At 35.4% G+C, this 18,619-nt stretch overlaps 1 protein-coding gene across 2 annotated transcripts in view; it reads left to right on the top strand.

Annotated features, from left to right (window-relative positions):
• Positions 1–17,818, top strand: part of eag (potassium voltage-gated channel protein ether a go-go) — a 570,041-nt gene extending 552,223 nt beyond the window's left edge. For both annotated transcript variants that reach the window (XM_072529377.1, XM_072529379.1), the window contains 2 exons: positions 13,167–13,430; positions 17,690–17,818. In XM_072529377.1, the coding sequence (XP_072385478.1) occupies positions 13,167–13,430; positions 17,690–17,818 (393 nt within the window). The remainder of the gene's footprint in view (positions 1–13,166; positions 13,431–17,689) is intronic.
• Positions 17,819–18,619: the final 801 nt, after the last annotated feature.

Below are 18,619 nucleotides of genomic sequence, written 5' to 3'. Positions count from 1 at the left end.
GTTGAGGATTGGAATTTTTACAATCCAAGGTGGACATCATGATATATTTTTGTATTGATATAAGGGTGGAAATTGCTTCCAGTTAAGTAGTTTCATTGCATGATGGATTCTGCGGGAATATGGAAGATTAAAATTTGACGAGTCATTCATCATAGATGTGTTTAAAATGTTATTTATTGGAATTCTTTTATTTTCATGTATGTTAGAAGCGTAGTTTAGGGTTAAAAGCTGTATACGAAGCTTTAGCGTGGGTTCACCTATTTTGGCTTGTATGCTCTTTATCGGTTGCTGTTCTGTATGCCCCAATTATAATCCTTAGGGAGGCGTGTTCGTTACTTTCCTTTTTTCGATTGCTTTTTTGATGCATTATGTTATTATTTTTTAAGCTTTTCCCAGCTTTGCTCGACGCCATAGTTTTCTAATATTTCAATCTCAGCAATCTTCTCTGCTATTCTGTTTCTGTATAAGTATTCTGTGAATTCCGTATTTAATCCTTCGACCCTGTTTTGTGTTTGTGTTGGTGCTGCTCTCTTGGGTTTGATTCTTATTTTAACTACTATTAGGCTATGGTCGCTACCTGCATCTACTGCGGTGAGGCAAGTTACGTCGATTATTTTTGATAGATGTATATTATTATCTCTGTTGGTTTTAACATAATCTATCATAGATCTTTATCCACGAGTGTTATTGAATGTATATTTGTGTTAATCTTAGTAATAAGAAAATGTGCTGCTTATTTAAGTTCGTTATTTGTGCAGAAGTTTATTATTAGTTCTTCATTTTCGTTTTTAACCCTCTCGTTAAATTTTAGCTTATTTTCGGATATTACTTGGTTGCCAGTTCAAGCGTTAAAATCTTCCAAAATGATCATTTTTCTTCTAACTTGATGTACTACTTGTTGTAATTCGGCATGCAATGTTTTCCTTGTTGTCTGAGGCTTGTTATTTTCTGGATCGCATACTCCGATGATGTTCAGGTCTTCCTTCTTTATTCTTATCTTTGCTGTTATTATTCTCTGATACATATTGATACTCTTTGATGTGATTTTGGTATCTTCATTGTACTAGTAAGGCTACATCTGGGTTTCTCTTGTCCTTATTTCTTGCCGTGGTCGTCGTCATATTATCAATCCGGTTTCGAGGCTTCACACTGTTTTTCTAACGTTCTTATTCGTTTTTAACATGGTAGGTTGCCAACCTTGCCAATCACCCTTCACATTTTATCCGGGCTTGGAACAGACTGTGGCAACCGCAAAGCTACTCAATATACCGCAATCACCCCAAGCAGTGTTAAATTTTATCTAAAGAGTGTTTTCTCTGTTTGATTTTTTCTTTTACATTCGCTCTCACCTAACTTTGGTATTAAGTTGTGACGGGTAGCTCTTTCGAGGCGACAGACTCACTAAAACACAGGTTGAAATAAAAATAAATCTATTAATTCTAACGTATGTACAAAAATAAAAATAAAATATATTCTATATCCCCGCCTGAAAAATTATTATTACTAACAGAAAATGAAATACGCAAATTCGATCGCACGCAGACTTATACTCGCTTCCACCTCAGTCCAGCGGAAGCACCAAACGCTCTCGCAATCAAAATATTCGATTTTGCAGATCCACGTTATACTCTGAGTCAGAGTTGACGGTAACGTTCAATCCACTATACCCACGAGTTCTGCTTGATTAAGGACAGAGCATAATCCTCACTGCAAAAGTCTTTCTGTCCGGGTTGGCTCGCAGATTCAATGCACTAGCGAGCCAGGGAGCCTAGAGCGTTAGCCACAAGACTCATTTAACTCCGCAAGCCGCTCGCTTTAAATAGCCACTCCGGATCCCACCTCGTCGTCTTGTCGTGGAAATGGATGCGGGATTATCGATACTTTCACGGTTCGAACTGTTGAACGCTGTTGCTGTAGGACATTCAGCACATCGTTACACCCCCTTCTCTTTGGAAAAAAAAGTAACATACCTTTTTTTGTGTATGACGTCTACAGCCTTGTGATGTCATATATTCCTCGCGGTATCTTTACCACAGTCTTCCTCCCGTTGTTACACCATATCCGGTATCTTTTGGTCCCCCGCTCGATCAGGTGCTTTGGGACGATCTCTATAAGATCGGAGTTTTTCCCGGGTTCAGGTTCTCCTGGAGTGGACGCGGATTGGGCTTCTGATCCTGTTGGAGTATCAGGTACGCTCTTCTTCCTTGGTGGGGTTAGTGGTGTAGCGAATAGTTCATGGAACCTCTTCACGATCCTCTCCGCGTCTTTCCGTGGTGTCACGGGCAGTCCGGGTCTCTCTGGCGTTCCCAGAGGGGTCATCTCTTCCGGTATCTCTAGTACGTTTTCCATGTTTGATGTGGATGAACTGAATTCTGCTTGCTAGCATTGCCACTTAAATACCGTTTGATTGTGGTGGGGATTGGATTTCTGTAGTAACATTTCCCCCCTCTCTTGGTTTTAAATCTTTTACATGTGCCGTCATCTGCTTGCGGCTACTACTATCGGCCAATTTCAGTTTTACTATTACTGGTGATATCACTGATGTTACTATGTATGGTCCTGAGTACTTTGGCGCTAGTTTGCTGGTGAAAGCTGCACTAGCCGATGATAGATGGTGTTCCTTTTTCATGACTCGATCTCCTGGATGTGGCCGCCAGTCTCTTCGTCTTAGATCGTAATGTTTCTTTTGGTCCTCGAAAGCGTGTTCCATGTGCACTTTCGCCAATTCTCTTAACGCTTCTAACTTGTTTAAGTTCTCTGCATACCCCTGTATACCTTGGCCGTTTGTCGCCTCTGTTGTGTCTAATTATCTTCCGAAATTAAGAAGCGCTGGTGAAAATCCTATTGAATCGTGTCTTGGCGAATTTATAGCGTAGCAGAATTCTGGTATGAATTTGTACCAGTCTTTATGGTTATTCTCCACGTAAGTAGCTATCATCGTTTTCAGTACTTTGCTCATTCGTTCTACTGGATTGCATTGAGGTGAATACGGCGGTGTTAGAATGTGATTTATGTTATAGGACTTTAGGAACGCCTTAAAATTGCCGCTTGTGAACTGCGCGCCGTTATCCGAGATGATTTTCTTCGTGATACCGAACTGCATAACTACCTTTGATCGTAGAGTGTCGATGATGGAGTTCGTAGATGCTGCTCTTATTGGCTGGGCGACGACCCATTTGGTAAACCGGTCTTGCATGACTATCAAGAAAATGTTCCCTTTTGCAGATCTTGGGAATGGTCCAACTAAATCAACTGTGGCAGTATGCCAAGGCTTTTCTACAGTGGACGGTTGCATTTTCCCGGCTGGTTGCATTTGAGACGGTTTATATTGGAGGCACTTCGTACAGGCTCTAACGTAGTCTGCAATTTGTTTGAACATTTTAGGCCAATAGTACTTCTGCGCTATTCGGCAAATTGTTTTTGCAATTCCTAAATGGCCTGCTGTGGTCGAGTTATGATTTTCCTCCAAAATATCTTTCCTTTTACATCTTGGTAAGCATAATTTCCATAGGTTATTAAACTCTGGGTCAGCTAAATTACGGCTGCTCCAAACGTGTTTATATAATTTCCCGTTTGATATATGTACATCCGGGAAATCGTCTGGGTTCTGGAGTACATTCCTCACGACTCTTCGTCGTCTTGTCGTGGAAATGAATGCGTGATTATCGACACACCTACGGTTCGAACTGTTGAACGCTGTTGCTGTAGAACGTTCAGCACATCGTTAAAAAGTTCAAAGAATATATCTGGTTTTTGTACAATTTGTTTTGGTCATATACCCTATAATATTATGTATATATTTCTTGAACAATAAATTATTTAATTGAAAAGTTTGACTAATTATGGCATATATAGGAAATATGATACAAAATCGGTGCCTGGATCCGACGTCAACGAAAATATGACTTTTCTCTACGTCGTCACTAGGAAATTTCAAAGGTGAAAATCGCAGTGCCAATTATAGAATGTGTCTCACTGACACTTTATTATAACAAACAAAGCGCAATAAATCGTGTTTTTTTTTGTAAAGACATTATATGCCATTATCAACTTTCTGGCTAATTATGATGACTCTATTAAGTCGTCCCAGATGGACATCTAAAAGCCTACATTACCCTTTTAAAGTTACCGTTTTATGGGTAAGGTAGATAACAGTAAACTATTTATATTTCCAAGTAATAAATAATTTCCAAGTTACATAATGATTTGTTTATTTTCAAGGATTTTGAGAACTATTTCCAAATATTACGCGAAAATAATTTCAAAACATATTAAAAAAATTATAGGTTTGAATAACGTAAACGCAATTGCCATTTGTACAGCAAACTGAATTTTCGTTTACATCATTTCATCCAGATTTCCTGATTAACCCCAATCATTAATTTAAAAAGGTGAAATTGGCCGTAGCAGGTCTGTGGAATTAAACCCTAAAACATCTACACAAAGGATATGATGGATTGTGAGTACGGCTGATGTTTGGCAGCAGCCCAAAACTCAGATTACTGTTTACACACCAATCGATAATCTCAGTAATCTTTTAAACATAGCGTTACTTGTAAAGATATTTATTGTACTACGAAACAAATAAATCATCTATTGTATGTAATATTTTTATACGATAAAAGTAAGACAACATCCGGTAAAAATCAAACAGATATGAAATGTTAGACGATTTTTTTTCTATAGAGATCATGATAATACCTATTATAAAAAATATTAATTTTATGCTTTTTCATTTAACTTTTTATATATATTTTTTTAAATTATCAACACTAGTTAATAATTTTGAACTTTAATGTACTATTTATGTGTTATGTCAGAATAATCTGAGGTTATCGCCTTTCTGGCGATATTTCTGGGTTTTCCGTCACATGAAAAATTTGCCCTTTGCTTCGAATTTTATTTTCTATCTCAATGTATTTTAGTTTCAATCCTTCGATGCAATTTATTGGTAGTAATTTAACCGTCTATAATTTTCCCCCATATACAAGCATTAGCCAAACACATTGCATTCCAGTTCTACATTGGAAGATATTTATATACAGTTCTCGCATTTAAAATGCTTTTCATTTGCATTGTATTTTGCATTTTTTTCATTTCTCTTTTTGAATTAGGTTTCTTGAGTTTCCTGTAATTTTTTCTTTTCTTTGCATTTCTTCTGTGCCTCCTTTAGGTCATCCACCGACGTTTCGTTAAGTTGGATGTTCAATATTGATTTCATCTTGCACGTATTTTTGTAGGTTACTTTCTGTTTTGTCCTGTTACCGCCTTAAGTTAGAAATCGCATTAAATGTTACATTTTTAGTCCCTGCTACAATATTTTGTCTTTTCTTTTTAACGTTCAACACTATCATCACTTTAACCATTCTCTGATCACTTCCAGGTGAAATTTTATTTAATACGGTTACGTCTTTACCAGCGCCTTTTTTGTTAGTAGTTATAAACTCAATTTCGTTTTTGTCTAAGCCATTGTAAAATTACCAAGTCAACTTGCTTTGGGAGCTTTTTTAAATTAAGCGTTCATAACATATAGCCTGTTTTGCAGGAAACATTCTAAGAGTTTTATTCCTCCCGTTTTTATCAACATTTCCGTGAGGTCTATCTGAAAACTACGAATCATCCTGATTGGGGCCTATTTTCGCGTTTAACTCTCCCATGAGTAGAATGTAGTTGGTGTTACCTCTTGGATGGCGGTGTTAACGCCGACGTAGATCGTATAATTAAAGATATGTATAATTTTATCACTTATGCTTTGGATTATAAGTATATTCTTTGTCTGTTTTTTATTTACCATAACTCTGAAGTCGCCATAAGAAGACCCCTCTATAATGCAATAGGTGTCTCGTTGAAAGTACCATTTGTTCTTTGCCCTTTCGCTGTACTTTTAATAACCTAAGCATATTTCACTTTATATGCTTCAAACTTGTCTTCAAGTTCCACAAGTTTTTTTCCTCCATCAATGTTACCAAAAATCATGTCCCTTGCGATTATCGTTGATGATAGCCTGGTATTAGCAAGTGGAAAAGTGTCTCTGAAACGTCCGAGTTGACTTTGAAAATATGTACCTAGAATGTGTAGATAATGTATCAGGCTGGAAAACGGTATAGTACCATTCAAGAAGTGACCAGACTTGGAGTAGGTATAATTGGCATAACCTAAATGAGGTGGTCAAATAGTGGTGCTTGTATTTTTGATAACCAATAAGTAAAATATCGTCTGAGCTGAAAGACGGATTTGCTGATCAAGAATCAAAACTTTTGCTGGCCTTTGCTGACGATATAGATGAGGTCACGCATTCTACAAGAGACGTGAGAGGTGTTTTCACAGCTTGAGGAGGAAACAGGTAGTCTGGGTCTCCGAATAAATGAAGAAAACACGAAATACATGGTAGTAACCAAAACTCCAAGACCAAGAGTTAGGCAGAACATCAGTATTAATGATCACAACTTCGAAGTAGTAAAGGAGTTTAAATACCTGGGGGCGATAATCACAGCGGACAACCACATAGAAAAAGAGGTCTGAGCAAGGATAGCTGCGGGAAATAGAGCATTACACTCCCTTTCAACATTAGTAAGACCGAAGCTGCTAAAAAGAATGTCTAAATTAACACTGTACAAGTCAATTATTCTGCCAATTATTAGATATGGCAGTGAAACATAGACTCTCAACTAGCTACTAGGAAATCAATAAGCTTCTAGTATTAAAAAAAAGGTTCTCAGAATAATATTTGGCCCTCAAAGAGATGGCCGTAATGATAAATTGGTGACTCTGTATAGAACTGAAAACATAGTTAGACATATCAAGGCAAACCGAATAGGATGGTCAGGTCACGTGGTATGATCAGAGGATGACAGAGTGTTAACGACAGTGTTTTTTAAAAGACCAGATGATAGAAGATCAGTAGGCCGACCGAGAAAAAGATGCAAGGATGATGTTGAAGCCGATTTATCTAGAATTGGGGTACAACAATGGGAAATAGAAGCGCAAGATCGTAGAGGATGGAGAGAGATAGTGGATGCGGCAAAGACCCACCCCGAGTTGTAAAGCCAGTGAAAAAGAAGATGAAGAACACATCAAAAGATATAATAGTCTATGTGAAGAAAAAATCAGCCGTACACAGTTTGGTTTTTGGAACGCAGTGGGTACGAGAGAGGCTCTATTTAGCATAAAAGTCCTATTACAACAATGTAGAGATGTGAATTGCGATATTTTTGCATGCTTCATTGATTACCATAATGCGTTCGATACAGTAAAGCACGACAAGCTGATGAAGATATTAACAAATATTCGAATAAACACCTGTGATCTAAGAATTATGACCAATCTTTACTGGAATCAAACATCGTTTATCCGTACAAAAGTAGGAGAATCTGATAATATCAAAATCAAACCTGGAGTCCGACAGGGATGTATACTATCACTCTTACTGTTTAACATATACTCTGAGGAAATCTTTCAAGAACCAGTGGAGGAGGTTGATGCCGGAAATCGAATTAACGAAGAATGTATCGATAACATCAGATATGCGGATGACACGGTGGTATTTGCTGACAGTTATGAAGCCCTCCAAGAGTTAATGAATAGAGTCACAGATATGAGTCAGAGATATGGACTTCCATTGAACATTAAGAAATCAAAATGTATGATGATATCTAAGAAGGAACAGCAAATTGAAAGAATCAGTGTGAATGGTCAACCAATAGTAAGAGTAACAACATTCATCTACATTGGTACGAACGTCAATGAAAATTGACCATTCCCTAGAAATACACTTATGGACAAAAATATCGAATATTTTGGAATTTTCAAATTTTTGTTTTTTCAAAATAAATTCTGGTCAGTCAAGTCGTTTATTGTAAAATGAGGTTTATTTTAACAATGTTTCATGAACAATTTTAAGTTTTTATGCCGAGAAAATTGTCAAAAAAAATAAATGTTTAATATTAGGTAAATAAGGTTATTTTACTCTAAGCTTAAATGATAATTGAAATTGCTTAAACAAGTGGTTTAAACTGAAAGAAGTGCATAATCAGTAACGAGTATTCCCCCCTCTAGCTCTTATTACTGCTTGCATCTTTCTCAGCATGCTTGCAAGTAAATTTTGGACATATCCTTGGGAAATTGCATTCCATTCATCCTGTGCAGCAAGCCGAAGCTGCTCTATCGTATTTGGAACGGAATTTATTTGTCGTATGCTGCGTTTTAGGTGATCCCACATGTGCTCTATTGGATTTAAATCTGGCTAGACAGTGGCCAATCCAATCTTCGAATTTGGACCTCATCAAGATAATTACTCACTATGGCAGCGGCATGTGGTCGAGCATTATCGTGCATTAACGTGAATCTTTCATATCCAATTTAACCAACATATGACAAAACATTATCTTGCAGGATATTTTAAACGTAAGAATCACCAACCATCCGTCCAATCACTTCCACAAGTGCGGTACGTATCTCCCAACTAATACCTTCCCAAAGAATTATGCCATCAACTCCAAAACTAACGGTCTGGGCGAGACTGCAGCTGGCGAATCGTTCTCCAACTCTTCTGCAGACGTAGTTTTGACAATCTGGCTTCCATAATAGGGTTCTGGTCTTCAGTTGTCGATATTCCACTAAATATGTGTTCTTGCAAATTCCAAATGACGAGCTTTATGATTTTGGAGAAGACGTGGAACTTTGGCGGGCGTCTGGGCTTTAAGTTTGCTAGTTTTGATCTTCGTTTAACTGTTTGTGAACTTACATTAACTTGTCTAACATTTAATAGCTCATTTCTGGGTGCATCGATGTCAATGAACGATTTAGTGTAGAATTAAGAACCAAAAAACGGTCATCAATTGCGGTTGTGCACCTTGGGCGTCCTTAACCAGGCCTTCGTACACAATTTCCTGTTTCGCGGTACCTTTTTAGAGTATTCGAAACTATAGATTCAGTTCTGCTGAGACTCGTGTGATACCTTTTTGTGCATATCCTTCCTCGTACAAAATTACAATATGTGCTTCTTGGACTTCATCGCAGTGTAGAATTGGTGGGATGCTTGTTTAAACTTGGTTAAATCAAAACAATATTTAATTAAACTTAATAAATTAAACTAAAAATAACCGAATTAGTAAGATTTTTCCTTTACGTGAAGAAGGATTTTTTATGATAAAAATGTACGAATGACACTAACCACTGAATAAACGTCAAAATAAACATCAAAATATTTCAAACCAGTGAGTACATCAGCCTACTATATGAGTATTATCAGTAATCTAAAATTATTCTGAAATAATAGTGACTACAAAAAAAATTGGAAAATTCCGAAATATTCGATATTTTTGTCCATGAGTGTAAAATGTTGGATAGAGAAAGCAATGGCTAAGCTATTTAAATGCCACGATTTATCAGTACCCATAAAAATCAGGTTACTACGATGTTATATTTTTCATATACTGATGTAAGGAGTCGAGCCGTGGACTCTCACAGACACTACCTGCACGAAAATTAAGGCTTTCGAAATGTGGCTTTATCGTCGAATCCTGTAGATATCCTATACCAACCACGTTACTAATCAGGACGTTTTATTAAGAATGCAAAAAGAAAAAGAGTTGTTAACCACAATAAAAATAGCCAAAATCGAATACCTTGGTCCCATCATGAGGAACAACGAAATATATGGGTTGCTGAAATTAATTCTACAAGGAAAAGAAAAAGAAAAACGGGGACCAGGCAGGCGAAGGATTTCCTGGCTGAAAAATCTACGTACGTAGTTCAACACAACAACCACATACTTTTTCAGAGCAGCAGTTTGCAAAATACAGATTGCCATGATAGTCGCCAACATTCGAAACGGATAGGCAATACAAAAAGAAGAAAATGATAACCAGGCAGACTTCAGGGATTCTTAGTATCCTCTGTCCCTTGGCTGCTACCATGGTCTGCTTTTAAAGGAATGCCGGAGGCTAAGGGCCTTGCATACAATAAAAAAAAAAGGTAATTGATTTTCGACGATAATTCTCTTATTTGCAAGTTATGAACTTAAAAAAAAGTATTTTGCAGAAAATTTTAAGCATTACAACGCTATATAAGTTAAAGCTTTTTTAAACACTTAATTATAAGAAGGGTTTTATTCAAACGGATGAAATAGAATAATGTTTAGGACAAGCAAATACAGACTTTGTACAACTATGTCTCATTAAATTTTTATAATCCAAAAATTAAAAAAAAAAACAAAATTGTAATTACAAAACAATTAAATTTTTTTAATTTAATTTAACGTGCTTGTGACAGCTTTGGCAATTAATAAACTTTTACTTTAATTAAATACTTTTTAGAAGGCCTTAGAAGCTCTTGGAGAAGACGACCAAAGGAACACCCATCAGAATATCAAATTAAGGGAAGACACATTGAAATGCATAAAAGAAAAGAAAAAACTACACATAAAATACCTAAACACCAAAAAACAGGAAGACTTAGACCTATATAGAGCGAAAAGCAGAGAGGTAAAGAAAAGAGTAACAAATGAAAAGAACGAACGATGGGAACAAGCATGCACAGAGATAGAACGACATATCGGAGGAACGAGAAATTCAGAATCATGGCGAATATTAAAAGCACTTCAACGAAATAAGACAGAGAAAACCCAGATCGGCAAAACTAGTGAAAACGAGTGGCAAGAATACTACGTAGAACTACTTACAGAAAACCGTCCCCAATTTCAGGAAGAGAATATAGAACATGCAGGAAATGGGGCATACGACCAGATAGAAATAAGCCTGGCAGAAGTTAAGAGAGCAATCAAGACATTGAAGAACAAAATAGCCAAAGGACCCGGAGGAATACCAAACGAACTAATTAAAAACGGAACGGAAAAGTTATTCCGCATGCTACATAGAATGTTCGAAAGAGGACTAAATGGAGAAGAAATACCTGCGGAATGGACACAAGCATACATCACATCCATACATAAGAAAGGAAACAGGAAAAAATGTGAAAACTATAGAGGAATTAGTATAATATCGTCGGTAGGTAGACTTTACGGGAAAATTATTAAAGAAAAACTAGAAACTGAAATAATAGGAAAAATTGGAGAAGACCAAGCAGGGTTCACAGTAGGAAAATCATGCCTAGATCATACGTACACATTAGAACAACTGATAGAGAAGAAAATGGCAAAAGGTAGACCGGTCCATCTGGCCTTTGTTGATCTAAAGAAAGCATATGACTCAATACCTAGAGTCAAATTATGGGAAGCAATGAATGATCTCGGAATCCGACAAACACTAATAAAAGCAGTTAAAGCACTATACAAAGAAAACAAAGTAGCTATTAAATGTGGAAATAAAGCATACAATCCATTTAAGACGACAAAAGGACTTCTACAAGGCTGTGCTACGTCCCCTACTCTGTTTAAAATATTCTTGGAAAAGACACTCAAACCATGGAGGAGAAAGTGCGAAGGAATGGGCATACCAGTAAAAGACGAATACCTATACACCTTAAGTTTTGCCGACGATCAAGTAGTCATCGCACAAGATGAAGAAGATCTCAGCTTTATGCTCAGAAAACTAGAAGAAGAATATAAAAACAACGAAATGGAAATAAACTTAGAGAAAACCGAATACCTAACAACAGAAAACAAGGATATGAGAAACCTAGAGATAGACGAGGGAAGACAAATAAATGGAACAGATAAATTCAAGTATTTAGGAACCATAATATCGAACCAGGGAACAACAGAAGAAGATATAAACAACAGACTGAGACAAACAAGAAACTGTATAAGACAACTAAACTCAGTGTTGTGGGATAAGAACATTACGATAAAGACAAAAAAGAGAATATATAACACCCTGACAAGAAGTATCCTGACATATGGGTCCGAAAACTGGACAATAAACAAGAGAAATAGAGGTAGAATAAGAGCAGTAGAAATGGAGTTCCTGAGGAGAAGCTGTAGACTTACAAAAAGAGACAGAATTGAAAACGCAGAGATTAAGCGGAGAATGGGAGTGCAATCAGACATAATCGACTATATAGAGGAGAAGAGACTATCCTGGTACGGCCACGTCAGAAGAGCGGACAGAGGACGCTGGATAAACAAAATCACAGAATGGAGCCCGATTGGAAGAAGAAAGAGAGGAAGACCCCGAAGGTCATTCAGAGATGAAATCGACGAGGCTATGGAGAAAAGAACCCTGCGAGATGGAGACTGGAATGACAGGGAAAATTGGAGAAAACGGTTGAGTGAAGGAAGACAGTGAAAACTGTGGAAATCCTTAGTAGTAGTAGTAGTAAATACTTTTTCTAACATAATTTTCTACTATATAATATTTCTCTCATAATAATATTACCTAAATTAAGTAAATTTTAAATGGGTTCTGATTACTTTCAATTATGGTGGTAATACCAAGGATGTTATTGTCCACTTTTTTTCACAAAAAAAAGAAGTGTGATTATTTTTGCCATCCACGGATAATTTTTTATATAAAAGAATTGTAGTCGTGCTCATAGGACAGGTTTTTTTAGAGCTGTTAAGTTTTCCCCAAAAATTTTACTATTGTCAAGTTAATTAAGATTGAAGGTTTCAAATTTCAGGTGTGACGAAAAATAACCGTCCTTCAACAAGCCCTTAGTTGATTTCCATTGATTATAGAGAAATCAATAAAAGAGGATTTTCTTTGTTTTTATCCGCTAAATTTTTGTTTTAGATATTTTTTTAATAAAATAAAACATTTTTTAATTATTGATTGAATGAAAAATGAATAGGTTCAATGGTAAATAACTCGGAAAGTATCACTTTTACAAAACAATAATTTATAAAAACATAAAGTCCATCAAATTTCATGTTTATTTTAATTAAAAATCTTTCATCATCTAGAACGGCTGACTTTCATCCCTAGGGTAAAAATGAATTGCAGCACAGACTACATTTTGAAGAAGGTGAAACACTACCTAAATCTAATTTTTTAAGAAAATCGACTTGAGGTAACAAAATTTTACGAAAAAACGGCCAATAACTAGGATAGTGAGTTAATTTGTGAATGCGCAACATTTTTAACAATTTTTACAGCTTTATATAAAGTTTGAATATAATTTTGATATTCAAAAATTATTTGTTTCATTATTTGTTGTGTTAATTTAATTTTTTTGTTGTACCTATAATTTTATATTAATTTTTGTAGGTGGATGTAAAACTAGAAATTCAAAAGTTAAACCAAAAGCTAAACCACGTAGAAGAAATGATGTTCGAACTCCTGAAGAGATTGGGACCAGAGAGCGGCTCGAGTTCCCAGTCACCGAATGAGACCGAGTCCAAAAAGTCTTCCAATACGCCACCAGAAAGGCCTACCGACCTTCTGCCCCGAACAACGGAAGGAACTGGTTTAGGCTCTGTTATACTTAAAAAACGTAGGTCTAAAACGAGAATCAAGGGATCTGCCCCACAGGTTAGTTACCAGATCTCAAAATCTAAGAATACGCTTGTATTTTCTTTGTTTAAATTAAAGAAGTCGTCATAGAGATAATAAGTACTTTTCGTAACTATTTCTTTTAGTTTAAAATTTTAAGAATTAAAGCAATTAATATAACGTAATAATATAATTATAAAATATCTCTTGCAAAATAATAAAGGGTGTTTCGTAATGGAATTTAGTTTTTGAATAAATGAAACTCCGTTACCCTACATGTTAAAATAAGTTTAATTAAAAATTTAAAATCAAAAGACATGCGAATTTTAATGTTTAAATAAAATGTCTTTTAAATGTTGACCGTCTTGTTCCTGGCACTGCTCCAATCTGGATTTTGAGCTAGCAAAAACTCGTTGACACATATTCACAGGAATGTTCCCAATAGCGTCTCGAATACGTTGTTTTAACTGTGCTGTGGTTGCTGGGGGGTCAGTGTATACCACACTCTTTAGGTACTCCCACAAAAAAAGTCCAGCGGAGTTAGATCAGTCGATCGTGGCGGAAAGGGTATATCACCGCTTAATGCGATGACGGTGCCTGGAAACAATTCTCTAAAAGCGTTCATCGAAAGAATGGCTGTATGTGGTGTGGCACCATCTTGTTGGAACAAGGTGCCGTCTTCATTATAACACGGAAAATTCTGTAGTTCGGGACGCAAAAAATTTCTTACCATGTCGACATACCGCTCGCTGGTTTGTCTTAAGTTGCTCAGTTAGAATTATAATTATATTTTAAAATTGGTTAATTTCCATAGAATCTAATAAAGATAGCGTAAAGCCTTTATTTTGAATACGAAAAATTTTAAATGCGTCATTAAATGAATATTTGTGATCTAGAAGATGAAGTGCGTACGTGGAATCTGTTTTTCTATTATTGAAAGCTCTTTTATGTTCTGCTATATTTTTGTTAAAATTTTGACCAGTTTGACCGTAAGTTTTTGAGCAGTCGCCACATTTATGTTTGTATACACCACTGTGTAAGTGCTTTTCCTTTTGGCTATTGTTATTCTCAACATATTTGTCTAAGTTGTTGTTTGTTCTAAAAGCTGCTGTTATTCCTTTTTTTATGTGTTTGGCTATTTTTGTTGACATCTTGCCTGTATATGTAATCGAGCAGAAAGTACATATCCCATACTTTTTGAATTAAAGAAGGCCCTTAAGGGTGTATTTTTTCTGGGTTCTAGAGGTGATAAATTTTTATCTTTAAGTTTGGTGGAAAGTAGCTCTTTATAGTGTTCCACCCACCCATCCTATCCATCTTTTGTATTGAGTGCATGTTTATTACAAGATCCACTCAAATATGCGCATATTCTAATGATATTGCCATAATAAGTCGCAATTTAAGGGTATTAAGTGAAAAATCTATAGATTTGTAACGGAAAGCCGCTGCATTTGGTCTAAATATAAATGAAAGGAAAATAAAATAAAACAAGAGTAAAGGACTCTGATAGTGTAATACTGTGAGGGTTGATATATATATTGTAGCGTTTTATATTTAATATCTATATAATAGTATAAATTCTGTTTTAAGTTTTGTATTCAGTTGTTTCAAAATATAGATGTTTTTTGTCTCTGTTACATTGTCAGGTAGAAGATTATTCCGGTTAAAACTAGAAAACGAGGACGTTTAAAATAGTCAATATAATACGTGTTATGTGTTACTTCGACGAATTTAAAAGAGTTGTTTTTGTCGTTGAAAACGATTTGTTTACATTCGAGTCCCCTAATATTCCTGTTGAAAAAGAGGTTCTTAGAAAAAATATTGCAAGTCAGGTATTCAATTTTTCTAAAACGTAATAAGCTGGGAATATTTCAAGGTTGTCGACGAGCGAGTATCGAGGGTAGATTGTTGGTTTAGGTTCGTAGACCACAAACTAGCTGTGAGACGCGAGGGGAATTTATTTTGGTTGAATTTGTAAAATCTAAAGCAAGAGGAGTGAAGCAGGGGATTTTAAACGGAGAAGACGTTTTGCGGACTTTGAATCAAGGGTCGATTCAATGTTCTTGGTGGTAATGTCTTAAGACGGGTTAAGGTGATTATTTTACTCTTTGCAAATAATTGCAGTTTAGAAAAGAGTAACCACCAAAAGATTTGTGTAGATACCGGAAACTGATGAAATTATTATATAGGATGTCCCCGTCGTCAGCTTGCTTCCTCCACTGAACCTAATTTACATCTCTTGATTGTTCGTCCCTGAGTATGGAAATGGTTGCTTTGTCGCTGTTGGAGAATATGTCCAGATATATGTCCCATAGATGTTTAACAAGTTTTTTTAAAGTTAAGTGCGAAACAGTGAAATTCAGGTAACTTTCTAAGCGATTAAATCTTAAAGTAAAGACAAACATTTTTTTGCTAAAGTAATAATTGCTTTCATAACAATTTAAAAATTGTAATATTTAACAATTTTAATTTGATTATTATATAGAAAAGATATTTCATATATAAGGTTAAATTTTAAGATATTTTCATAAACAAGGATATCTTTAATTTTTAATAATCTAATTTGGCTATATTAATAAATAACCTAGGAACCATTTCGAAAATTTTTGTAGCAATCTCTTTTATAAACAGATAGACACGTAAGTTTTTTTTTATTCTGTATTTTGCAACTATTTATATAGTATATTTTTTGTGCCATTTGTATTTTTGATAACTATTTTTGGTAGGACACAATAAATGTTAAATTTTGTTTCTTAACATTTGTCTCTTTTTTTAACCAACCTTTCTTTGAGTTTCCGTTTGAAAAAGATATGTTTCTTTATGTTTGATAATTATTTCCCTAGTTACAACTAGCTGTTGTAATGGTTATAATTAGGCACCTCGAAGTGGCGCTCTTTATAAATTACTAGAGGTGTTTCCTGTTTCCTTTTGTTTTGTTTGTCCCAAGTGATTTCATGACCCTTTGTTTCATTGTGTAGCAGCCCCAATCCTACCCCCCTGTCATTTACTTACCCACGACCCAGCTTACCCTCCAGTTAACCCCTGAGTGCCGTTCGCACAAGTAACGATTATTTTGCTTGCCCTATCTTGACCCCCATTAGTTTCTGTCCCCAATTTTCTACCCCTATGTTCTTACCCTGAGGTAGGCAAAATATATATCGTTACAATATTTGTCTTCAAAAATTAATAATGTGATTGTAGTCCGGCCTAGAAGCATTAATTTTTAGGAAAGTCATGGGAAAGGCAGGAATTTTTGTCGATTTTTTGTAACTTATTGAATAGTAAGTTGTGTGGTATTGTAGGATATACGTTGGATAGTACAAGTCGTTCCGCTGGGGTAACTAACCTTGTTCTGACAATTTCACCTTGTATTTTTATTTGAAATATTTATAAATGGAATTGGACAGGCCATTTAGCGAGAATGCATGACTCACGATGGACGAGTAAAATTACACATTGGAGGCAAAGAGCAGACAAACGTAGTAGAGGAAGACCACCTACACTTTGGGCTGACGACATCAGGCGTATCACGAAAAATTGGCAACAAAGAGCACAAAATCGCAAAGATGGAGGAGTTTAAGAGAGGCCTATGTCAAGCAGTGGACGTGATAAATGAAGGCTGGACGATGATGATGATGATGATTTGTTTTTGGCCATGATTACTTAAAAAATTATCCACTATTTGTTTATTGGGTAAATACATACACATGCGATTATTAGATAATCTAGAAGAGAAGACTATATTTTTCGGTTGAATTTTATTTTCCAGTGGGATAAGGTAGTCTTGCAGTTTGGTGTTTTTTAAGGCACTAAAAATAATTGTCTGTACTTTGAAAGGAAATTGCAGTATCGACGCTGGCGGAGAATATGTTTGTGATGAGTTTATTTGACTTTACTGGTTTTAAATTGTAGAATTGTTGTGTGATTCCATGTTTGAATTTATTTCGATAAATGTTATGTGAACAGTAAGTCTGACCCTGCACACCTGCTAAAACAGCTATATGTTTCAGCAAAATAATCACTAAAAGTGGATATTTTGCTGATAAAATTGGATTAATTTGTTTATTGACAGCAATAACAAATAGTTGCAATCACTTACAGTTTATTTCAATATATCACTGAGGTTCACAATTTGCAACTTATATTAATCTTTGTTAATATTAAAAATATTCGGAATCTACATTGAATATATTTCAGTTATCGATGCAGAACCAAACTCCAAAATTTTATATTTGATGACTGCATTTTATGTGTTGTATTATCCAGAATTAAGCTAAATTCATTGTTCTTTATTTTAGGTTCCCACGCCTTCAAGTGGAAAGGTAACCTCACCAGACAGCGCGGCAACAAGTCCAACCGAAACAACCAAAATGTTGGACGAACCCGTGCAAACCCCGTCCTCTCGCAAACCCAAGGACTTTCTTTAACAGTAATAATAATTTTTCTTAGGATTTTCATTGAAGCTAGAATTAGTAAAAGCCTATCGTAATTTTTCTAAAGGAGTAAAAACACACGTCACGTTGAAATGCTCTTAGCATGTACAACAATGAAAGTACAACTCTTATAAGTAGTACTACATTAATCCAAGTGTTCTTATGAAAAAAAGGAGCAAACAAGGAAAGGCTGCTTGATGTCTATCTACGACTGTACAAATTGTGTTACGGTTCGGCAGGAAGCTAAATGTGCTGAAGAGACAGTTTTCGTAGGTACTGAATCAAATTAATATAGAAAAATTCTTTAGATGAAATTATATAATTGTTAAACGGAAACATTTATTTCATTTGGTACACTTTTAAAATACAAACATAAAATATAATTTTTTTTTATTTAACGGTGTTTGATAGTTCTTAAGCATCCTTTTAAATGCAATTTTTTTTCGTTACAGCATTCTTCGTTAAGTACGAAGTATTCTTAAGTCATTTTTGGAGCTGAGTAATATCCTTGGGTGGCATAAATTAAAATCAATTAAGGAACATGTTTCGGCAGCAACATTAAAATAAGTTTTAAAATCATTATTCATAATAGAAGTATTGATAATATTACATTACACTACATTCTCGTCATCCTTTTAGCTTTACAGCTCTGCGTGGGTCCTGGTCTCCCCAAGAATTTTTTTTCAGTCGTCCCTATCTATCGCCTTCCTCTTCAATGCACGTATTCCCATATTTCTTATGTCTTCATCGATGTTATCAAAGAACCTTGTTCTGGGTCTTCCTTTTCTTCTCTGC

The sequence above is a fragment of the Diabrotica undecimpunctata genome, chromosome 4, assembly GCF_040954645.1.
Source record: "Diabrotica undecimpunctata isolate CICGRU chromosome 4, icDiaUnde3, whole genome shotgun sequence".
NCBI lineage: Eukaryota > Metazoa > Arthropoda > Insecta > Coleoptera > Chrysomelidae > Diabrotica > Diabrotica undecimpunctata.
The sequence above is the reverse complement of the archived record's forward strand: the minus strand, read 5'-3'. Positions and strand labels throughout refer to the sequence as shown.